This window comes from Cherax quadricarinatus, chromosome 77 (assembly GCF_038502225.1).
Source record: "Cherax quadricarinatus isolate ZL_2023a chromosome 77, ASM3850222v1, whole genome shotgun sequence".
Taxonomy (NCBI): Eukaryota; Metazoa; Arthropoda; class Malacostraca; order Decapoda; family Parastacidae; genus Cherax; species Cherax quadricarinatus.
The window spans coordinates 10,027,006-10,053,144 of NC_091368.1; the positions used below are offsets into that span (position 1 = coordinate 10,027,006).

The window sequence follows — 26,139 nt, forward strand, 5'->3', positions numbered from 1 at the left end:
AATAAAGATATCCAAATGTTACACAAGAGTCTCTCATTCATCGGTGTTGTATTTTGGGAACGTCAGTATTGTATACCATCATGCGGTGTTTTAAGAACACACGTGCTCAGTCTATTTCACAACAGTCAGTCGAAATTTAAGAGGTCCGATCATGAGCTATAGAGGAAATTCCTTCAATCTCAAATTATTATTATTATTATTATTATTATTATTATTATTATTATTATTATTATCATTATTATTATTATTATTATGGGGAGCGCTAAATCCATAAGATTATACAGCGCATGTGGGGGAGGGGGATGGAAGGCATTCAGACTCATTTCAGGGAACCGGAGCACAGATTCAATTCCCTACATCAAGAGCCCCTCACTAGCGTCAAGGAACCTCCCTCGAGGGGTCAAAAGGTAATAAGATACTCCTACATGAACGTACAAACATCAACAATCAGGTACACACTCCCACATGCACATACACTCACCCACATATAGGAGCATTTAAAGCACGCAAAGGATAAGGCCACTCATGCTGAAGGTAAAGTGATATTACACAGTTGAATGAAGGACCATTAATTACTGGTAAGTATTACTGTTAGCCTGTAGGAACGAAACTGCGCCTGAGGAAAGGAACGTAATCAGGAGTGATCCTAGGAAGGGAAGGAGAGCTTCTAATCTCCTGAAGAAAAAAAATTCACCAGAGAAAAATCTCACCTTCTACAGGAGTAAAAGTACTCCGAGAAGATAAAGAGAGGGTAAGAGAGAATCTTAAGTTGGATTAGGATTGGTTACGTAAAGTAGGTATGATATGTCAGGAAACAGGACACGTATTTCTTGACGCGGATCTTATTCATATGATGACCCACAGCTGTAGTTTTCAGGTATCTGATCAAGGCCTTCCACTGGCTTACCCGCCCACCCCTTTAAAAATTAGGGATAATATTAGACGAGTGGAGACAATCTTGAGGACGGATCTCTTTTAAGCAGAGTGAAGGTTAGCTGGGCGCACAAAGAGGGTCTCACAATATTATTATTTCATTCATGGAGACATAAAGAAGGAAAATAACCGTGTAGGCTCGATCCTCCTTCCAAGGAGTAAGCCACTGTTTCCTCTTCCTGACGAATGGCGCCAGCGTGACCACTTACATACATCAGGAAGGTAAGAGGTACAGGAGACGAAGCAAGAGATAAATTGATATCTGAATTATCAGTAAAAGAGTATGAGAGGTACTGACCGATGAAGGAGCGGGTTAGACCTGTGAAAGTGAGGAAGGGGTAACGGAGAACAGAGATGGTAATTGAGGCCAGTAAGGAGGCCAGAGCTTCCCTTAAGAGTGAGCTGGAGGTACTGATGTACTCATGAAGAACAGCGATGGGGGTCAAGATCTTTTAAATCTCTCTTGAGAGTAAAGTACAGGTATTCAAGGAGGAAAACGTGACAGAGGTCAGCATAAGGTCACGGTTCTCCCTTAAATGAGGCAGAGGTACTCACGGAGAACGGAGAGTGATGGAGGCCAAGAGGTAGACGTACTCATGGAGGACAGAGATAGTGATGGAAGCCAGGAGGTAGTGGTACTCAAGGAGGACGGAGAGAATGATGGAAGCCAGGAGGTAGAGGTACTCACGGAGGACGAAGAGAGTAATGGAAGCCAGGAGGTAGCAGTACTCACGAAGGACCGAGAGAGTGATGGACGCCAACAGGGGGTCGGAGCTCCTCCTAAGAGCGGGGTGGTCAGCCTCACAGGTGTACAGTTTACCGTCGTCTTCAGGCGCTGCCGTCACAGATAAGCGACTCCTGACGCTCCAGCGTCGAGGCTGTGACGACGCCTCCACTCTCTCCTCCACCAGTCCTGTGGTGGTGGAGATCACCAGTCAGTGTTGAAAATGCTTCATCCACTACATCATTCACAGCTTTATGAATAGGTATGCTAGGAAAGGTATAGACATGATGGAAGGATGGGTTCATGAAGAATAAAGTAAACCATAAAACTGATGAAGGAAAAAAGGTGAGTGGTGTGTTGAGGTATCTGTGGAGACAAAGAAGGAAATATACGAGAGTATAGTGATACCAACACTCTTATATGGGTGTGAAGCATGGATTGTAAATGCTGCGGCGAGGAGGCGGTTGGAGGCAGTGGAAATGTCGTGTCTAAGGGCAATGTGTGGTGTAAATATTATGCAGAGAATTCGTAGTGTGGAAATTAGGAGAAGGTGTGGAGTTAATAAAAGTTTTAGTCAGAGGGCTGAAGAAGGGTTGGTGAGGAGGTTTGGTCATATAGAGAGAGTGGATCAAAGTGGAGAGTATGTAAATCTACTATGGAAGGGAGGCGGGGTAGGGGTTGTCCCCGAAAAGGTTGGAGGGAGGGGGTAAAGAAAGCTTGTGGGTGAGGGGTTTGGACTTCCAGCAAGCATGCTTGAGCGTGTTAGGACTGAATGAAGACAAATGGATTTTAAGACCTGGCGAGCTGTTGGAGTGTGAGCACGGTAATATTTTTTTAAGGGATTTAGGGAAACCGGTTAGCCGAACTTGAGTCCTAGAAATGGGAAATACAGTGCCTGAACTTTAAAGGAAGAGTTTAAGATATTGGAAGTTTGGAGGGACATCTGAACTGTCGTATCTGAGGTCCTCTGCAAAGACAGTGATTATGAATGTATTTTTGGAAAGATATTTTTAGCTTTAAGATTATGAACAATATTCAGTATTATAAAGTTGATAAAGAATGATAGTGATAAGGAGAAAACTTTAGTAACTTAAATTTTTAGCTATAATGAAAGAAAAGAAGCAGGAACTGTAAATAAATAGTTAATAAATTCCCTTAATATAATGTGAGTTTTTTCTCTATAAATATATAAAGGAAGTGACAGCATATGTAGGGAAAATTATGTGAGATAAGAAAAGAAATTTATGAGCAGGAACGACAAGATTATAGGGAAGAGAATTATAATGTATTAAAAGTATATATAAAATAAATTAAATAGAACATCTTATATCAAAGGACCAAATAAATAATCTGTACAATGAATGTACAAAAATGATTTAATTAAAAATGATGAAGATTTAAAAAAAAAATTAAAGGCTTGGAAGCAATATAGGAAGCCAGCCAATCAAAAAACTTATCACAGTTTCATGGATGCCAGAAATGAATTTACAAATGTTCAGTGAAGAGAAAGATAGAAAGTATGAAAAAGATAGGTAGACAATAGCAAGGCAGAACCATATCTTTTATTTTTGTAAGAAGTAAATTAAGCGTTAAAGACAAAGTACAATGGCTGGACGATGATGGTAAAAAAAAAATCACTGACAAAGAGAAGGAAGTGTGTGAGGCATTAAATAGAAAGTTTCAAAGCGTGTTAACAAAGAATACTTTCAATATGTGGAATTTAATACCTGACAGCCAGTTGAATTGTAAGATAATTAAATAACTGAAAACGAAGTAAAAATGCAACTAGGTGCTGATAAAAAATCAAAATCAAATCAAATGTTTCAGCACCTTGATAATTAAATGAATGTGTAGAGGAGTTACACTACCCACTTGCGAAATTTTGTAAGATTTCATTGCAAGAAGGTAAACCAGAAGAAAAATAAAAGGCAGTAAACATTGTGCCAGTAATTTAAGGAGACAGTTAAGACATATTCAACTACAAGCTGGTTTCGTTAACTAGTTTGTTAAAAAAAATATTGCAAAAAGGTTTTGGCGAAAAGTTGATTCAACATTTAGTGAATAAAAATATGCTATGAAAATATTCGAAAGAGTTCTCCATGAAAGACAAATATGGAAACTGCACTTTACAGAAGAAATAATACTATATTATTACGTTGGATGATCAACATTATTTGAGAGAAAAAAATTCAAACAATTATAACAGGTAAAATGTGTGCGTGGTGGCATGCCACAAGGATCTGTACTTGCCCTAACAATGTTTTTAATTTATGTGAGTGATTTACAAGAAGGAATGTACAATAAATCCTTAAAAGATGATCTGAGTAAACTGAGGTAATGGAGGGACAGATCACCGATGAAATTTAATATAACTAGATGTGATCTAAAGGAAATGGGATTATTATTATTATTATTATTATTATTATTATTATTATTATTATTATAATCATGGGGAGCGCGTGGGGGGGGGTGTAAGGCATTCAGGCTCAATTCAGGGAACCGGAGCACAGATCCAATTCCCTAGATCAAGAGCCCTCACCAGCGTCAAGGAACCTCCAGTAAGTGGAAAGGAAATGGGAGAATACGAAATCAGGTAATATTATTAATAGTCTTTGTGACAAAAAATTTTAAGCAGCAGATCTAACAAGAAAAAAATTCTCCAGATCATATAAATGAAATTTTGCGAAACTCGAGGCTTCATTGGTGAATTATATGACTGCTTTCACATATATTTATAGTGATACGCTAAGAAAGGTGCTTATAAATTTCACTGTTACAAAACTGGAAAGTGCAGTAGGTGCGTTGTGCCGCATCTGAAAAAAAAGAATGCGCCACAGAACTGATATTTGAGTTTAAAAGATGATTTACGATGACAGGCTAAAATTATAAATGATTTCCTCGTTGGCTGAGACGAGGAAAAGAAGAGACATGATAACCACATTAAGATAAAAAAAATCTTAATGAGTAGATGAAAAGATTTCATGCTACCAGCAACTGGAATAACAAGAAGACACAGTTGTAAACTGAAGATTTCGTACTACCAGCAACTTGAATAACAAGAAGACACAGTTGTAAATTGAAGATTTCGTACTACCAGCAACTGGAATAACAAGAAGACACAGTTGTAAATTGAAGATTTCGTACTACCAGCAACTGGAATAACAAGAAGACACAGTTGTAAACTGAAGATTTCATACTACCAGCAACTTGAATAACAAGAAGACACAGTTGTTAATTGAAGATTTCGTACTACCAGCAACTTGAATAACAAGAAGACACAGTTGTAAATTGAAGATTTCGTACTACCAGCAACTGGAATAACAAGAAGACACAGTTGTAAATTGAAGATTTCGTACTACCAGCAACTGGAATAAGAAGAAGACACAGTTGTAAATTGAAGATTTCGTACCACCAGCAACTGGAATAACAAGAAGACACAGTTGTAAATTGAAGATTTCGTACCACCAGCAACTGGAATAACAAGAAGACACAGTTGTAAATTGAAGATTTCGTACTACCAGCAACTGGAATAACAAGAAGACACAGTTGTAAATTGAAGATTTCGTACCACCAGCAACTGGAATAACAAGAAGACACAGTTGTAAATTGAAGATTTCGTACCACCAGCAACTGGAATAACAAGAAGACACAGTTGTAAATTGAAGATTTCGTACCACCAGCAACTGGAATAACAAGAAGACAAAGTTGTAAATTGAAGATTTCGTACTACCAGCAACTGGAATAACAAGAAGACACAGTTGTAAACTGAAGAAAAAAATTTAACGGAAGGGATATTAGAAATTTTTTGTTCTTAGTATGGGTGACAAACTGAATGCGCTGAAAGAGGAAGCAGTAATTGCTATAATTATTGGTAATTTAAAATAAGTTAGAGGTAATTTAAAAAAAATTACGAGTTTAATTCTGCACCAGTTGCTACAAACAGTAATCACAAATAGGATCTTACACATACAGTCACACACACACACACACACACACACACACACACACACACACACACACACACACACACACACACACAAACACACACACACCTTCATGAAGAGGTACGATAAAACTCTTGAAGCAGGTAGAGAGTGCTCCTAGTAGCGACCAGCGAAAAGGTGGGGCTACAAATCGACCCCTGCAACCACAAATAGGTTAGTATAAATAGGTCAGTACACACACACACCTTGGTCCAGAAGAAGACCATCCTTGTGCCACATGATGATGGCTGCAGGTCGAGCATCGGTCACCAGGCACTCGAGCACCAGAGAAGCACCAGCTACCATCTCCACCACCGCCCCGTCCTCCCACCCAAGAATGGTGATGCCAGTTGGAGCCACTGTGGAGACAGATCATATTTAATGTGTTGCGGTATCATCCTTCCCGACCCCTTTTATCGTATTTCCAGTCAGATTTGAAAAGAAGGTCTTAAAATTTCACCCATTTCAGCCCTTTCTGCTATAATCATAATAATAATAATAATAATAATAATAATAATAATAATAATAATAATAATAATAGAGTTATAAAGGCTGTTTCTGCAAGCTTTTATTTTTTTCCACTATTGTTGGCATTACACCACTTAATCCAATTATAATAATGGTAATATAAAATAAGAATTAGTAATTAGTATTATTATTAATATTAATATTAATATTAATATTATTATTATTATTATTATTATTATTATTATTATTATTATTATTATTGGTGTTGTTGTTGTTGTTGTTATTATAAAACAAAGGAAATATTATATAAAAATAATTAAGAAGCACACGTGAAAATGTAATTTTTATACTTAGAATACTAACTTGTTCTCAGTATTCAGAAAATCTCATATTATAGTGAGTACCTGAAACCGAAGGTTATTTAGATGCCTGAGCTTCAACGTCTAATATTCATTATAAATAAGGCTTCATAAGATTTACCTCCATTATCAGATTTCCTGCTGGACTGCAAGCCGAATAAGAGAGACCAATAACTACTACTACCTAAAAAGACATTCATTAGTTGTATCAATTCTCGATACGTGTTTTTAATTCACGTATAGTGGTGAGGGACGGACACAAGGCTGTTAAAAATATACAGATTGAAGCCACTATAATGATACATATGTGACTGAATAAAAGATATTTTGCTTGAACTTTCATTCTCCTGAGGTTTTTAATTAATGATAATTTTCTTGCATATTTTTAGAGGAAGAGTTGGATTATTTACTTTCTTTGATATATATATATATATATATATATATATATATATATATATATATATATATATATATATATATATATATATATATATATATATATATATATATATGCAAACAATCGCAGACTGGCGATCTTAATTATGCAGGACAAGCCACGGGGGGTGGAAATCTTTAGCTCAAGTACTTTCACACTTCTCAGTGAGTCATCATGAGCTGTACAATGTTGCAAGGGAGCAACCAAAGCAGGGAGAGAGGTCTCAGACTAGCGTAGGTGTCACCGGCCACGGTTACCCTTAGACTGAGTTAGTAGTCGGTGCCAACCCCACCCTACCATCATTCCCCTACTACCCATATGGGGTAGGAGGGTTTCTGAGATGTCAAGTATGAAATTAGAAGATATAAAAAGTCAGCCTTAAGCTTTTTGTAATCGTTTATAACAGGTCATGTGGTTTGAGAAAATAAGTTTCTCGTTAGATACTGTAGACGTGGACAGCTATTATTCTGTGTGACCTTTTCAAATAATGAAAGAAAGAATTACAATGTGTTCTTTGTCCGTTTAAATGTCCTGCTCTGGGGTGGTCGAAAGTTCTACCGATGTACTGAGAAGTATCTCTTCCTTAATATTGTCTACTATTTTCTTAGTGTCTGTTAATATGCCATACATGGGGACTTCTATGCCTATCCGATAATATTTCTATAATCTAAATTCTAGTAATACCCTTTAATCTATCTTACGTTATCACGTTATCTTGTGTGCTTGTCGCTGTATGGTACATTAATAGCTACAGGAGTTATATAACCATCAATACTGACGTGGTGTGAAGTTTTGGTACGTAGACACTGGTCGGGCGTCACCAATTCATCAACCCACCTGACATAATGAACAATCCTGTGATTTTGTATGGCATTGTTCTTGTATAACCCATAATTTGAGTTGTATACTATATTCCTTTCATGTTTCAAGAGGGAAGATTCAATTATGTTTCTTTCCAGGACAGAGCTGTTTGGTACTTTAATCTGGGCAGCATCCCACCCCGGTGGGTGATTACGTGCCCTGTCCTGACTGAGTATTTATGCTGGGCAATCCTGGTTTCCAGAAATTTACCTGTTTGACCGATATATGAGAGAGGACACTAAGTACATGGGACCTTGTAAACCCAGAAGCATCAGGGAAGAGAGAGGTGAAGGTTTATAAACTAAAATAGGAGGCAGTTAGAGTAAGATATAAACAGCTATTGGAGGATAGATGGGCTAATGAGAGCATAGGCAATGGGGTCGAAGAAGTATGGGGTAGGTTTAAAAATGTAGTGTTAGAGTGTTCAGCAGAAGTTTGTGGTTACAGGAAAGTGGGTGCGGGAGGGAAGAGGAGCAATTGGTGGAATGATGATGTAAAGAGAGTAGTAAGGGAGACAAAGTTAACATATGAGAAGTTTTTACAGAGTAGAAGTGATGCAATGGAGAAAAAGAGAGAGGTTAAGAGAGTGGTGAAGCAATGTAAAAAGAGAGCAAATGAGAGAGTGAGTGCCCACAGATGGCTCCAACTTCATCCTGTTCCCTACTTGTATGTCTCATAACAATAAAAATGCTTTCAAATGAGCTGATGTAGGTAACAGCTCTTAGCTTGCCAATAAAGTTAGGAATCCTTAACCTGTAAATAGCTGTCAATAAAGCTAGGGATCCTTAACCTTGTCAAACCCTGTGTAAAAAAAAAAAAAAAAAAAAAAAAAGATGTTATCAACAAATTTTGTTGAAAATAAGAAAAAGTTTTGGAGTGAGATTAACAAGTTAAGGAAGCCTAGAGAACAAATGCATTTGTCAGTTAAAAATAGGAGAGGAGAGTTATTAAATGGAGAGTTAGAGGTATTGGGAAGATGGAGGGAATAATTTGATGAATTGTTAAATGTTGATGAAAATAGGGAAGCTGTGATTTCGTGTATAGGCCAAGGAGGAATAACATCTTGTAGGAGTGAGGAAGAGCCAGTTGTGAGTTTGGGGGAAGTTCGTGAGGCAGTAGGTAAAATGAAAGGGTGTAAGGCAGCTGGGATTGATGGGATAAAGATAGAAATGTTAAAAGCAGGTGGAGATATAGTTTTGGAGAGGGTAAGGTACCTAGGGATTGACAGAGAGCATGCATAGTTCCTTTGTATAAAGACAAAGAGGACAAAAGAGAGTGCAAAAATTATAGGGGGATAAGTCTGTTGAGTACACCTGGTAAAGTGTATGGTAGAGTTATTATTGAAAGAATTAAGAGTAAGACGGAGAATAGGATAGCAAATGAACAAGGAGGCTTTGGGAAGGGTAGAGGGTGTGTGGACCAGGTGTTTACAGTGAAACATATAAGTGAACAGTATTTAGATAAGGCTAAAGAGGTTTTTGTGGCATTTATGGATTTGGAAAAGGCGTATGACATGGTGGATATGGGGGCAATGTGGCAGATGTTGCAGGTGTATGGTATAAGAGGTAGGTTACTGAAAGCAGTGAAGAGTTTTTACGAGGACAGTGAGGCTCAAGTTAGAGTATGTAGGAAAGAGGGAGATTATTTCCCATTAAAAGTAGGCCTTAGACAAGGATGTGTGATGTAACCGTGGTTGTTTCATATATTTATAGATGGGGTTGAAAGAGAAGTAAATGCGAGGGTCTTGGCAAGAGGCGTGGAGTTAAAAGATAAAGAATCACACATAAAGTGGGAGTTGTCACAGCTGCTCTTTGCTGATGACACTGTGCTCTTGGGAGATTCTGAAGAGAAGTTGCACAGGTTGGTGGATGAATTTGGTAGGGTGTGCAAAAGAAGAAAACTAAAAGTGAATACAGGAAAGAGTAAGGTTATGAGGATAACAAAAAGATTAGGTGATGAAAGATTGGATATCAGATTGGAGGGAGAGAGTATGGAGGAGGTGAACGTATTCACATACTTGGGAGTGGATGTGTCAGCGGTTGGGTCTATGAAAGATGAGGTGAATTATAAAATTGATGAGGGAAAAAGAGTGAGTGGTGCACTTAGGAGTCTGTGGAGACAAAGAACTTTGTCCTTGGAGGCAAAGAGGGGAATGTATGAGAGTATAGTTTTGCCAATGCTCTTATATGGGTGTGAAGCATGGGTGACGAATGTTGCAGCGAGGAGAAGGCTGGAGGCAGTGCAGAAGTCATGTCTGAGGGCAATGTGTGGTGTGAATATAATGCAGAGAATTCGTAGTTTGGAAGTTAGGAGGAGGTCCGGGGATTGCCAAAACTGTTGTCCAGAGAGCTGAGGAAGGGTTGTTGAGGTGGTTCGGACATGTAGAGAGAATGGAGCGAAACAGAATGACTTCATGATTGTATCAGTCTGTAGTGGAAGGCGGGGCAGATGTCGGCCTAGGAAAGGTTGGAGGGAGGGGGTAAAGGAGGTTTTGTGTGCGAGGGGCTTGGACTTCCAGCAGGCATGCGTGAGCGTGTTTGATAGGAGTGAATGGAGACAAATGGTTTTTAATACTTGACGTGCTGTTTGAGTGTGAGAAAAGTAACATTTATGAAGGGATTCAAGGAAACCGGCAGGCCGGACTTGAGTCCTGGAGATGGGAAGTACAGTGCCTGCACTCTGAAGGAGGGGTGTTAATGTTGCAGTTTAAAAACTGTAGTGTAAAGCACCCTTCTGGCAAGACAGTGATAGAGTGAATGAGGTGAAAGTTTTTCTTTTTCGGGCCACCCTGCCTTGGTGGGAATCGGCCAGTGTGTTAATAAAAAATAAAAAAATATATATATTATAATGTTGTGCCGAATGGGTAAAACTTGTGATTTTGGTTTAAATGGCAACACTCTTCCTGCCGAATAAGGCAAGTGAAAATTTGTGTATGCAATAATTTCACATAAAATCATTCTGAATCTAACGAAAAAAATATATATCAATGTGTTTGTTTATTATCAAATTATTGTAAACTTATATAAAATATATTTAAGTGGAGTAAGCTAAATTAAATTGCGTTTGTTATAATAAGGTTAGGTAAGTTTCCTAAAGTTCTTCTGGTACAAAATCATTATTTTTTACATGAACATAAACTAAAAAAATGTATCTTTAATTGTATAATAGAAAATTTTAGAAAGGATTTAATTTTAAATGAGTTCTTGCTAATTGATCAGTTTTACCTATTCACCAAGGCATTTTTTTTCAACAAGTCAGCCGTCTCCCACCGAGGCAGAGTGACCCAAAAAGAAAGAAAATCCCAAAAATAAAATACTTTCAACATCATTCAACACTTTCACCTCACTCTCACATGATCACTGTTTTTGCAGAGGTGCCCAGAATACAACAGTTTAGAAGTATATACGTATAAAAATACACAATATATCCCTCCAAACTGCCAATATCCCAAACGCCTCCTTTAGAGCCCAGGCATTGTACTTCCCATTTCCAGGACTCAGGTCCGGTTATATAAAATAACCGGTTTCCCTGAATCCCTTCACTAATTATTACCCTGCTCACACTCCAACAGCTCGTCAGGTCCCAAATACCATTTGTCTCCATTCACTCCTATCTAACACGCTCACGCACGCTTGCTGGAAGTCCAAACCCCTCGCCCACAACACCTCCTTCACCCCCTCCCTCCAACCTTTTCGAGGACGACCCCTACCCCGCCTTCCTTCCCCTACAGATTTATACGCTCTCCATGTCACTCTACTTTGATCCATTCTCTCTAAATGACCAAACCACCTCAACAAACCCTCTTCCGCCCTTTGATTAATACTTTTATTAACTCCACACCTTCTCCTAATTTCCACACCGAATTTTCTGCATAATATTTACACCACACATTACCCTTAGACAGGACATCTCCACTGCCTCCAACCGCCTCGTCGCTGCAGCATTTACAACTCAAGCTTCACACCCATATAAGAGTGTTGGTACTACTGTACTTTCATACATTCCCTTCTTTGTCTCCATAGATAGCATTTTTTGCCTCCACATATACCTCAACGCACCACTCACCTTTATTCCTTCATCAATTTTAAGATTAATCTCATCCTTCATAAATCCATCCGATGACACGTCAATTCCCAAATATCTGAAAACATTCACTTCTTCCATACTCCTCCTACCGATTTTGATATCCAATTTTTCTTTATCTGAATTATTTGATACCCTCATCACCTTACTCTTTTCTATGTTCGCTTTCAACTTTCTACCTTTACAAACACTCCCAAATTCGTCCACTAACCTTTGCAATTTTTCTTTAGAACCTCCCATAAGCACAGTATCATCAGCAAAAAGTAACTGTGTCACTTACCATTTTGTATTTGATTCTCCATAATTTAATCCCACCCCTCTCCCAAACACCCTAGCATTTACTTCTCTTACAACCCCATCTATAAATATATTAAACAACCATGATGACATTACACATCCCTGTCTAAGACCTACTTTTACCTGGAAGTAGTCTCCCTCTCTTCTACACACCCTAACCTGAGCCTCACTATCCTCACTCTTTAGAGCATATATATATCGTGCCGAATAGGCAGAACTTGCGATCTTGGCTTTAATAGCAACGCTCATCTTGCTATATAGGACAAGCAAAAATTTGTGTATGCAATAATTTCGCCAAAATCATTATGAACCTAAAGAAAAAAATATATTTCATTTTGTTTGTTTTGTATTAAATTATTGTAAACAAATCTAAAATATATTTAGTTGGGTTAGGCTAAAATAAATTGTTCTTGTTATAATGAGCTTAGGTAAGTTTTCTAAGATTCTTTTGGAGTAAAATTAAAATTTTTTACATTAACATTAATGAAAAAAATATATCTTTAAACGTATAAGAGAAAATTTCAGAAAGGACTTAATTTTAAATGAGTTCTTGCTAATTGACCAGTTTTACATATTCGGCACGACATATATATATATATATATATATATATATATATATATATATATATATATATATATATATATATATATATATATATATGTATATATATATATATATATATATATATATATATATATATATATATATATATATATATATATATGTATATATATATATATATATATATATATGTATATATATATATATATATATATATATATATATATATATATATATATATATATATATATATATATATATACATGTGCCGAATATGTAAAACTGGTCAATTAGCAAGAACTCATTTAAAATTAAGTCATTTCTAAAATTTTCTCTTGTACGTTTAAAGATATATTTTTTTCATTAATGTTGATGTAAAAATTTATAATTTTGCACCAAAAGGAACTTAGAAAACTTACCTAACCTTATTATAACAAGCGCAATTTATTTTAGCCTAACCCAACTAAATATAATTTAGATTTGTTTACAATAATTTAATTCTAAACAAACACAGTTAAATATATTTTTTTCTTTAGGTTCAGGATGATTTTGGCAAAATTATTGCATACACAAATTTTCACTTGTCCTATATGGCAAGATGAGCGTTGCTATTTAAGCCAAGATCGCAAGTTCTGCCTATTCGGCACGACACACACACACACACACACATATATATATATATATATATATATATATATATATATATATATATATATATATATATATATATATATATATATGATGGGGCCCACCTCTGGTGTAAATTGTGGGACCCATAGCCTCGGAGAAGTGGATAAAAAGGCTTCAAGGAAGAATATTTGGATTTCTTCCTGAAGCCGTTTGAATATTCCACTTCCCCTACCACCCCATCTTTTAATATATATTTTTTTTTACCAATAGGAATATTTTATTACATAATATGGTACAGAAGATTTAAGAGATACATTGTTGATATAAAGGTGGCATATAAGGTACATGTTATTATGTGTGTATCACTGATTATAAGGCGAAAATCTCATCCAGCTACTCAGAGCTGGGGCGTGTGCCCAAAATACAGCAGGCATTACCCCTTTGAACAGCCGCACTGAGCCGCTGGAACATAAAACTAGCTGCCCTGGGATCCCTAGTTACCCTGACGTGTCTTTTTCCCAGCTCCTTAAGGAATTTAGATGCACTCTTTCCCCATGAGCCAAGGGTCTCTGAGCCTATGGAAACAAACATATAATGATGGGCAAGTTCTCCATATTTTCTAGACTTTTGGGACTCCCTGAAGCTGGCAGCTGCCCCTCTTTCCTCCCTGGTGTATTGGAGATAGGTATCAGCCAAGGTAGATGCACATGTATAGTCCCACACCACCTGTCCAGGCTTGAAGGGTGATACCATCTGGACGCTTCTGGCTGCCATCAGATCTGCATAGTTGGGGTGGCTCCCTTACTGCTGGGCATCCAGCTGTTGTAAGGCTCCTCTTGATAATGTTATTAACCTCCTCATGTCTTGCAATCTTTCCCTCGGATTTACGGCACACAAGACCATGGTACCCGAATCGGTCTGCTGCTTCACTGCCACAAATACACCTGTGTTCGGCGAGAATAGGGGCGGATATCGAAGGGCAACACCGATGCGGATGGTCTGTGGGTCGAGGCGTGTGCCAAGGCTGGAGTTGGGAACAGCCAACAGAAAGTCCCCAGCATGAGGGGCTCTCACTGCCAGGAGGCGGGCTCTATCCTACCCTGACACACTCTGAAGCATTGTTGAGGCTATATTTTCCACTATTGGACCATCCCAGTGCGATTGTTTGTAGTTGTTGGGGGAGCAGGTCTGGTTTCAGAGCCCGTTAGATTATCCCAGATCATTGCTCCGTCAATGAATTTTTGGTCCTGGACTCCAATCTTGTCCCTAAGATGTTCAGGGAGAATCGCTGCTACAAGCTCTCTGGATGCAATACACGAGGACAGAAAAACAGGTAACGCAATCTGTGATGACTTGCGGACACCAATGCCTCCTAGTCTGACTGGAAGTGTAGCTTGGTTCCACTGCCCGTCTTCTAGAGTAAGGTTAAGTACTTTCGTAAAAATCTGCCTCAGAATACTGTCATATTCATGCAGTATAGGGTTATTATATGAAGGTGCACATCTTAGGAAATATGTCAACCTGGGCAGACTCAAGCACTTTGTGAGAAGGTACAAGGCATCGTGGGTGTCCAGATTGCCTATTCGTTGTTCCATTCTCCTTAACTCTTCCAATTTCTTCCTGAGAATTGTGTCAATGGCATTGCTTCCCAGAGGTGTTCCTAGCAAGATACTATTTGTGGAGGCAATGACTGCTGCTCCTGGTGGTTTTGATCTCACTGCATTTATCACTTGTTGACTGACTGAGATGATTTCACATTTGGATGGATTCAGGACAAGACCCATTTCCTGTCCCCGTGTCATTATCTGTGTAAGGTAATGTAGGAGGGACTCCTTTGTACCTGCTAGTGTGCCATCATCTAGGAACCAGATGTTTAGCTCACTGGTCAGTCTGACTGTGATTTCCCTAACTGCTATACAGAAGAGAAATGGTGCAAGAGGATCTCCTCGTTTAACACCCTCCGATTATGTGATTTCATGCTCTCCAAAGAGAAGCATTGATTCCTTGCTATACCCAGCTGAAACAAAAGGGAAGAGACCAGGGAAATGTTCTTGTACTGCTGCTAATACCACGTCTCTTTTCAGGTAATTGAATGCATTCTTGAAATCTAAATTTACCACTGCATTGTCCTCAGGCAGGTTGCTGATATACGCCCTTGTTGCATGAACCGCTGCTTCACTTCCTTGAGAGACCCCAAAGCCAAGCTGGTTTGGTTGAAGCATCATGGCTGCCTGTGCACGAATACTTCGGACAGCAGCTTTGGATACGAGGAGGCGTAACGTGTTGCCTACTGCAATTGGCCGAATTCCTCCATCCTTCTTTTTAAGTGCACAAAGTGTTGCACCAAAAAAGAAAGGTCTAATTTCATCAGGAATCAGACCAGCCAAGGAATTGTTGACGAACCTTGTGATCTCTGAAAGCAGTGTCTCTGCAATTTCCCCAATAACTGGACTAACCATTTCCTTTAAATGCTGTGGCCTTATTCCAGTGTAACCCCCAGCAGAGCCAGATGGGAATGACATTATTGCTTTGTAAATGTCTGAGTCTTCCACAATCAATGGTTCCATAGTGGGGACAGAGGTGTTGGAACTGTTGGTGCCACTGGTTTCCCTGGCAGGGTGCTTTCCTCTAAGTGCTTCAGCTGTGTAAGCATCCCTGGGAGCAACTGTATCTTCACTGGTAATAATTCTGATTGCCCCCACTGTGTTGCCCTCTTCAATTTTCTTGCTCACCTGGACTCTGACTTTTTCACTGTCAATAGAGTGAGTGGGGGTTCTGCCTCTCCCTTTTTTGTGTTGACGGGGAAGGAATGAGGTTATCAACTCTAGGAAAATCTCTTAAAGATTTAATTATCATTGAGACTAGCCTCTTTCCCCTTCTTTCTGGCACAGCTCAGCAGACATTGCCAAAAAGTAGCAAGTTGTGCCATGCCTTGATGGTTGGTGGAGCATTTAAGATAGTGGAACCATCGTTTACTTTTTTCAGGAGGTCTGTAAGTTTCCCAGCTGCGTGTGGACGGGCTGCTTTGGGAATATGTGTGAGTGTCCTGGTACCTGTTGCTTTAATTGATTCCAAGAGATTGTCTGATGAGATGAAATCTGTTGGAGTAGGTTCAGGTGCCTGAGGTGGCTCTGGATCATCACTTTCCACAGGAGGACATCTTGAACCAGGGCAACTAACGTGTTTGCGGAGGAAACCATTAGAGTTGAGACAACGAAGCTGTAAGCATGATCGACACTTGCCTCTCCTAGTATTGCCAGCCGTGCCATTTCCCTGGCTGCTTGCTTCCTTCTGGTTGGCATCCATCTGCTAGACTCATCAGCCTTACACTGATAGATACTCCAACATTATATATATATATATATATATATATATATATATATATATATATATATATATATATATATATATATATATATATATATATATATATATGTCGTGCCGAATAGGCAGAACTTGCGATCTTGGCTTAAATAGCAACGCTCATCTTGCCATATAGGACAAGTGAAAATTTGTGTATGCAATAATTTCACCAAAATCATTCTGAACCTAACGAAAAAAATATATTTGATTATGTTTGTTTAGTACTAAATTACTGTAAACGTATTTAAAATATATTTAGTTGGGTTAGGCTAAAATAAATTGCTCTTGTTATAATAAGGTTAGGTAAGTTTTCTAAGATTCTTTTGGTGCAAATTTAATTTTTTTTACATTAACATTAATGAAAAAAAATATATCTTTAAACAACGTATAAGAGAAAATTTCAGAAAGGACTTAATTTTAAATGAGTTCTTGGTAATTGACCAGTTTTACATATTCGGCACGACATATATATATATATATATATATATATATATATATATATATATATATATATATATATATATATATATATATATATATATATATATGTCGTGCAGAATAGGCAGAACTTGCGATCTTGGCTTAAATAGCAACGTTCATCTTGCCATATAGGACAAGTGAAAATTTGTGTATGTAATAATTTCGCCAAAATCATTCTGAACCTAACGAAAAAAATATATTTCACAGTGTTTGTTTAGTATTAAATTACTGTAAACAAATCTAAAATATATTCAGTTAGGTTAGGCTAAAATAAATTGCGCTTGTTATAATAAGGTTAGGTAAGTTTTCTAAGTTCCTTTTGGTACAAACTTATAAATTATTACATCAACATTAATGAAAAAAATATATCTTTAAACGTATAAGAGAAAATTTAGAAACGACTTAATTCTAAATGAGTTCTTGCTAATTGACCAGTTTTACATATTCGGCACGACATATATATATATATATATATATATATATATATATATATATATATATATATATAGTATATATATATATATATATATATATATATATATATATATATATATATATATATATATATATATATATATGTGTATGTGTGTGTGTGTGTGTGTGTGTGTGTGTTAGTTACAAGGATTTTATGCACTTACCACATTAACTTTGACTCATGCTTGCCTTCGCTTTCCATTACTCTCCCTTACTCTGAATCATCTTCCCGAGCTGACACTCTCATAGTCCCCCATTCTACCACAGTACACTGGTGGAATGATCGTGCTGTCCAGATAGATGAGTCTATCTATGATGTTTCCACCTGACACTGATACTCGCTCTCAGTATCCCTCTCCACCCTTCATCTATCTCTCTCCAGCACAACTCACCCAACACAGTAACGTTGGCAGCAGCCCAGATGGGTGGGTTAGTCTGGGTGGGTCCCACCTGGCACTGATACTCTCCGTCCTCAGTAATAGTGATTCCGCTGATGACCAGGTGATGCTCTCCAAGCGCCGGGTCACCTGAGTAGGTGTACCTCGGGTACCCCGGTACCTGACGCTCGAAACCTGCAAAAATAAACATATTGACTTATTAATACCTGAGTTCGTTCGGTCTCGAACGTAATGTCTGGCAACACCTGCTGCTTAATGTGTAACAACTGCTACGATTCTTAATCGTTAGTCGTGCATGAATCACGGCTCTAAGAGCACTCATGACAATATGACTTTTTCGGGCCATATAGACCCATTATCAAGTAGCGGCTTTATAATAATCCTAAACGACCCAAAAAGTCGTGTGATTTACATTTCCAAATCTGAGTTAAATATATTCGCTGAAAGGTGATACTTCAGAGGCAGTAGGCCAAGGTTCACTCAAACTCCTTCTGATTTTCCACCATTCTTCTTTGTACTGGACTGAGGAAGCCACTGGTTGGGGAAACGTTTCTACAATGTAGATACACAATTTTTGCACAAGTATCTCGATCAGCATCTCTCTGATGTCATATATCGGTTTACAAAATAATATTGACTTCAAATACGAAAATAACTTGCATAAATACAAAAATAACTTACATAAATACAAAAATAACTTGCATAAATACAAAAATAACTTACATAAATACAAAAATAACTTACATAAATACAAAAATAACTTACATAAATACAAAAAATAACTTACATAATACAAAAATAACTTGCATAAATACAAAAATAACTTGCATAAATATAAAAATAACTTGCATGAATACAGAAATAACTTGCATAAATCGGGAATAATGATATGAAAACTGACCTAAAAATTTGGAACTGACATGCAACTGATATCAATATCTATCAATATCTAACCTTCGAGTATTCTTAGAACTTTTTTTCAGAAAAGCTTGAGTTTCTTCCTACATATTTTTCTCTGCCTGGATATTAGTGCACTGCAAACTTTAGTTAAGTTTAAATTATTCTTTTTCCCTTCCAGTTTTTCTGTGTTTCTGTGCATTAACTTGGGAACGCTTTATCTGATAGGCTTGAAATTTTTAGCGTTGGGTTTTTTTTTAGAAAAGCTCGTATTATATTTCAACAGAGTATGTGCCAAATTGCCAAATTTATTAATTTAAACAGCACAGCAATTTCACAACGATAACTTGAGAAAGCCTTTTCTGATCGGGTTGAAACTTTCAGTACTGATGCATCTTGTTTAAAAGAACATTTGGATTGTAACTGGCCTACATGTATTACAATTTCCTAATCTTATTTAATAATGTGTGATATTGTTTCGTGTTATGATTTAAAAATGCGTCTTGTGTATGGTCTAAGCCCTTAAACAGGGATATATCTGCCTTACGGAAGAAGTGACTGGAGTTTTAAGCTGTGCAGGTGCAAATGTCCTCAATTCCTAACATAAATAATAAAATGAGTACAATTAGCTTCCTTGAAGTGGAGAATGACTCTTCTTAAACTCCATAGTTTCTTCTCTAATATGTTATGTGTAAAAAAATAGACTGCATTGTTATTGTGCTGTAAATGGCTCAGATGGACAAAATTATTGGAAAATAATGGGATATTACTTTCTGTGCGATAACTAGATATTGTCTCTCATCCTACCTATAGCAACTCCTGCAATATTGCATAGCTCGTGACGAATCGTAGAACTACTATTTTCCATCCCCTATATATATATATATATATATATATATATATATATATATATATATATATATATATATATATATATATATATATATATATATATATATATATAAATATATCCATGGGGAAGTGGAATAGAATTCTTCCTCCGTAAGCTATGTGTGGTGTAAATATTATGCAGAGAATTCGTAATGTGGAAATTAGGAGAAGGTGTGGAGTTACTAAAAGTATTAGTTAGAGGGCTGAAGAGGGGTTATTGAGAGGGGAACAAAGTAGAATGAATTGGAGAGCATATAAATCTGTAGGGGAAGGGAGGCAGGATAGGGGTCGGCCCCGAAAAGGTTGGAGGGAGGGGATAAAGTAGGTTTTGTGGGCGAGGGTCTTTGACTTCCAGCAAGAGAGCATGAGCGCGTTAGATAGGAGTGAATAGAGACGAATGGTTTGTGGGTCCCGACGAGCTGTTGGAGTGTGAGCAGGGGAATATTTTGTGAAGAGATTCAGGGAAACCGGTTAGCAGGACTTGAGTCCTGGAAATGGGAATTGCAATACCTGCACTTTAAAGCAGGAGATTGGGATATTGGCAGTTTGAAGGTACATCTGAACCGTCGCATCTGGGCGCGTCTGCAAACACCCACACGAAACCGTGAGCTGATATCACAGCCTTATGTATCATTCTGCTATTATTACAGGTCATTGATAATTTGTGAAATCACAAAAACGCTCGAAATTTCACTATTTTTTTTCACTATATATATATATATATGTATATATATATATATATATATATATATATATATATATATATATATATATATATATATATATATATATATATATATATATATATATATATATATATATATATATATATATATATATATATATATATATATCGTTATATATATATATATATATATATATATATATATATATATATATATGTATATAATGTAGTAGTCACAAAAGCGCTTGGAATTTCTCTATTCTTTCAGAGTGGTTGTTTTGCATATATATATATATATATATATATATATATATATATATATATATATATATATATATATATATATATATATATATATATATATATATATATATATAGTTAGACAATGTGTTACCAGTTAAGTGGAAAAAAAAACTTTAGTCTCAAAATTATATACTTTTATTTAACCCTGCTTGAAATGAAATTATTTATTACAAAGGAAATTAAAAAATATAATCATTGATATTGAGTTTGATGTCATAATGTCTGGTACAATGTTATTTGTTCAGCATCATTTTTCTGAATGTATTTATTAAAAAATGTTACCTTGTGTTAAGAATTTCAGAACCTTTTCATATTTAATATCAATTTTAAAGCCTTTTATATTATTCAGTTTTAAAGTCTTTTACATTATTCAGTTTTAAAGCCTTTTATATTATTCAGTTTTAAAGCCTTTTATATTATTCAGTTTTAAAGCCTTTTATATTATTCAGTTTTAAAGCCTTTTATATTATTCAGTTTTAAAGCCTTTTATATTATTCAGTTTTAAAGCCTTTTATATTATTCAGTTTTAAAGCCTTTTATATTATTCAGTTTTAAAGCCTTTTATATTATTCAGTTTTAAAGCCTTTTATATTATTCAGTTTTAAAGCCTTTTATATTATTCAGTTTTAAAGCCTTTTATATTATTCAGTTTTAAAGCCTTTTATATTATTCAGTTTTAAAGCCTTTTATATTATTCAGTTTTAAAGCCTTTTATATTATTCAGTTTTAAAACTACTTTGGTCTGTTTGAAAGCCTTTTATTCTGTTTATTATGTAATGTTATTAATATTTTGAAAGTTGTATCTGATTAACTCATTTAATACAGAAAATCAGTAGCAAACACAATGTATTGAGTCGTTCGTATATGTTATTAGTACTAAATATCTCTTAGGCGAATAATGTACCAGTGGTAAACAATGGCGATAAGTACACTTGTACAAGAGTTTACTTGGAGTTTACCTAGAGAGGGTTTCGGGGATCAACGCCCCCGCGGCTCGGTCTGAGATCAGGCCTCGTGGTGGATCAGGGTCTGATCAACCAGGTTGTTACTGCTGGCCGCAAACAAACTGACTTACGAACCACAACCCGGTTGGTCAGGCACTGACTTTAGGTGCCTGTCCAGTGCCTTCCTGAAGACAGCTTAGCTAACTTTATTTCTGAAAGGTTTCGCCTACACAGCAGTCCAGTTCGGAGATTGCTAATATGGAGAAAGCCAAAGCTAGAGGAGAGGTAAAAACAATGTGAGAGATCTATCAGCCTTGAAGATGCAGTCTGAGGTGACCATCTTGAAGAGGTGTTGAGCTTCGTCTTGAAGCTGAACACTTCTCTAAGCTGAGTGACTGACGTCGTCAAACTATATCTTCAATGCTGATATACTGATTACTTAACCTTTACCTCTTCACTGTTTCTGCCGTATTTATTTGTCACATCATCATTCGAATGAAGAAGCATACTGTGTAGGCGAAAATTACCGTAAACAAAGATACCTAACTGTTGCACATGTCTCATTCTTCTCGTAGGTGACTATAGATAGATACTGCGTCCCTTATGTCATCACTAGACGGAGGAGGGAGATTTCATTACCTAGTGCAGTGAATGGCTCGCACGGATTTAGTGGGTTAAGCAAGGTACAACAACAACAACAAAAATAAGGAAGATTCTGTTATTACTATTTTCTATTAGTACTATTACTAAGAAGAAGGAGAAGAAAAAGAAAAAGAAGAAAAAGGCCAAGAAAATGAAGAAAATAAAAAGAAATATGACTGAAGGAGGAAAACACCAGTACTATTAGTCAGCAGTGGCAGCATGATACTAGTATTAAATTACCCATTTGTCCGCGCAAAGTGCCGTGGGGTACACGATTAAAACAGTTGATACAAGGAGCATTGCTGCCCGGTGTCAAGCCTCTGCTGGAAGAAGAGAAACGCGCAGTGCAGAATACAATGAGGGCCAGCAGTTGTTATGTCAAACTCTCTGCTGGACGAAGAGGCGCAGGCAGGACAAAATATCATCAGGGCCAACTGTTTGGTGTCAAGTTCCCTGCTGGAAGATGAGCAAGGCTCACTAAGTGTACAATGCAATCAGTGTTAATAGCTCTTCTCATCCAAACGAACAACAGCAGAACACGCTTTCTCTACTAACTTAAAGGTACCACTTACAATTTTGGGTCTAGACAGCCTCCTCACGTACTATGAAAACCACTTTTCTCAATTTTCTTCTCCCTGTTTTCCACCTGTCTCCTTCGAATGTAAAATACCCACGCTTGAAACCTTTCAACTGAATTCGACATTATTAGCCGCGCGACATCCTCTGCCCAAAGCTGTTATTGTATATTTTCCCATTTCAGTGATGCTAAGCAATATCTACAGGTTGATGAATAAGACACACGTGCAGCATTTGAGTATATTGTCAAACTCTTTTGCCTGTGAAACAAGTTTCTTCATTCGACTGAGCAAGCCAGCCGTTCAGGGAAAACTTCCCTGCAATAAATATATCCCAGTGTTGCAGGTGTTGTCTTATTTATCAGCTTGTATTGGATATCACCACCAATAATATAATACTGGTCTGACACAGCAACACTATAATGTCTTGGTACAGGAAAGTCTTCAACAAATCCTTTGAAAATACAGTAAACAGTTATTTAGGAAAGGATGGCTACGCTCACCCGTGGTGTCAACACCAGCTCCTCCACCTCGCTTCTTGTAACACAGCGGTTGAGTATACCGGCAGTACGTAAATGAGACACGCAGTGCAGGTTATATCTTTTCACTGATTTGTGTCGTCCAATAGGGACTTCATAAGTGTACACAGACTACAGGACACAGGTATTCATAAGGGTTGGAGAGAGATCCTGAGGTGAAAGAATGTGGTCATGAAGCCACATACAAGTAGCCAGGCGAGCAAGTGCGGTTAGATGATCTTATTATCAGGTATTGGGAGACTAAAACATCGGTGGTTGTGAAATATCCTGAGTTTTAATTAATGTTATCATTTTTGGCTATTTCCAATTCTAAACCTAATCTGCTGCGACAGCCAATGTCTGACCACTTGGAAGTTAATAAGGTGTTTTTTCTGTTTCTCTGTAGAGTGTATGCACCGTACTCAGGTCTACTGTAAGTCTATATGCCTTCTGGTCCTCAAAAGTTGTATTGTTCTCCAGGAAATATATCAGTCCCTTGTAGACGAAAAGGTTTCTAATAAAAGGCCATAATCCCCCACATTGCGTCTTACGTATTTTCTTATCGGCATGATTCTACCCATTAACAAGACGTCATTTATGCAGAGTCTCTGCTTCTGGTAGCTAGCCATGCCTCGATCCATGAGTACCAGGTACTGTTACTACAGTATTAAGCAACCTCATTTTATGGATGCATCGTAACAATGTTCATTACCTCAAATGCTTCACGGATGAGACTCTGTGTATTTGTCAAGCACGAATGGCTTTTTAATTATATTTGTTTAGACTCGTTAATGAAATTTTACTCATTAACACGGCTTCTTATTAGATATCTATTATTAATGCAAATAACATGCTTTATATTGAGGTGTAGCTTACTGGGCGGTATTTTGATAGTTTTGGAAAGATCTTATTTGAAGAAAGGAATTACATTAGTTATGTGATATATTAGTTAAAAAATTTACAGATGGGGTGGTAAGAGAATTGGAATATTCAAATGGCTTCAGGAAGAAATCCAAATATTCTTCCTAGAAACCTTTATATCTACTTTCCCGAGGCTGAGGTGGACCCCATCTATTTATCTATCTATATATATATATATATATATATATATATATATATATATATATATATATATATATAGAGAGAGAGAGAGAGAGAGAGAGAGAGAGAGATAATATATATGTCGTGCCGAAGAGGTAAAACTGATCAATTTACAAGAACTCATTTAAAATTGTCTTTTCTAAAATTTTCTCTTATACGTTTAAAGATACATTTTTTTCATTTACGTTAATTTAAAAATTAATAACTTGTACGACAAGAATCTTTGAAAACTTATCTAACCTTATTATAACAAGAGCAATTAAAATTTAGAATAATTTAGAATAATTTTAAATTTAATAAACTAACCCAATGAAATATATTTTTTTCCTTAGGTTCAGAATGATTTTTCAGAAGTTATTGCATACACAAACTTTCGTTTGGCTTAATGGGCAAGAAGAGCGACATATATATATATATATATATATATATATATATATATATATATATATATATATATATATATATGTCGTGCCGAATATGTAAAACTGGTCAATTAGCAAGAACTCATTTAAAATTAAGTCCTTTCTAAAATTTTCTCTTATATGCTTAAACATATATTTTTTTCATTAATGTTGATGTAAAAATTTTTAATTTTGCACCAAAAGGAACTTAGAAAACTTACCTAACCTTATTATAACAAGAACAATTTATTTTAGTCTAACCCAACTAAACATATTTTAGATTTGTTTACAATAATTTAATAGTAAACAAATACAGTGAAATATATTTTTTTCGTTAGGTTCAGAATGATTTTGGCGAAATTATTGAATACACAAATTTTCACTTGTCCTATATGGCAAGATGAACGTTGCTATTTAAGCCAAGATCGAAAGTTCTGCCTATTCGGCACGACATATATATATACATAGTATATATATATATATATATATATATATATATATATATATATATATATATATATATATATATATATATATATATATATATATATATATATATATATATATATACATACGTAGGTACATTAATAGATAAGTAAATAAATAGGTATACGGCATCATAATGCATGTGAAGTTTGATCTTACACTTCATAACTATGTCCTCTGAGACCCACACACTGCCACCAGCACCATCACTATTATCATCACTACGATTACCCCAGTCATCTGTGTCTCTACCATTTCCTCTGCCTTTCCCACCACCAACAATCATCATTACTACTGTTACATACCATTATTATCTGCTTTCCACTCTCATCAATAATACTCCCTCCACCACCTACCAACATCCTGGTCACAACCTACCACCATCATCTCTAACCACTCTCAGAATCTACCATAATCACCACCACCATCACCTACCACGCTCACCACTTACCACCACCTACCACTCTCACCACTTACCACCAACATCACCACCTTCACCACTTACCACCACCACCTCTTACCACCCACACCACTTACCACCTACCACTCTCACCACTTACCACCAACATCACCACCTTCACCACTTACCACCGCCACCTCTTACCACCCTCACCACTTACCACCACGACCACCACCTACCACCCT

The 26,139-nt window shown here is 36.6% G+C and overlaps 1 protein-coding gene across 1 annotated transcript; it reads right to left on the bottom strand.

The window, feature by feature from the left end:
- Nucleotides 1–697: 697 nt before the first annotated feature.
- On the bottom strand, nt 698–25,780 carry LOC128702053 (nephrin). The gene is made up of 4 exons (XM_053796062.2): nt 25,654–25,780; nt 18,046–18,225; nt 5,847–5,999; nt 698–1,846 (listed from the first exon to the last, which is right to left on the bottom strand). The coding sequence occupies exons 1-4, from the start codon at nt 25,778–25,780 to the stop codon at nt 1,485–1,487; spliced, it is 822 nt and encodes a 273-aa protein (XP_053652037.1). The 3' UTR covers nt 698–1,484.
- Between the last annotated feature and the right edge of the window lie 359 nt (nt 25,781–26,139).

Coding starts and splice junctions, on each gene's coding strand:
- LOC128702053 (XM_053796062.2), bottom strand. CDS start 25,780: ATGATTGTTGGTGGTGGGAAAGGCAGAGGAAATGGTAGAGACACAGAT. Junction 6,000..18,045: donor TGCCAACGTTACTGTGTTGG/GTGAGTTGTGCT, acceptor CTGTCTCCACAG/TGGCTCCAACTGGCATCACC. Junction 1,847..5,846: donor TGGTCTTCTTCTGGACCAAG/GTGTGTGTGTGT, acceptor CCACCACCACAG/GACTGGTGGAGGAGAGAGTG.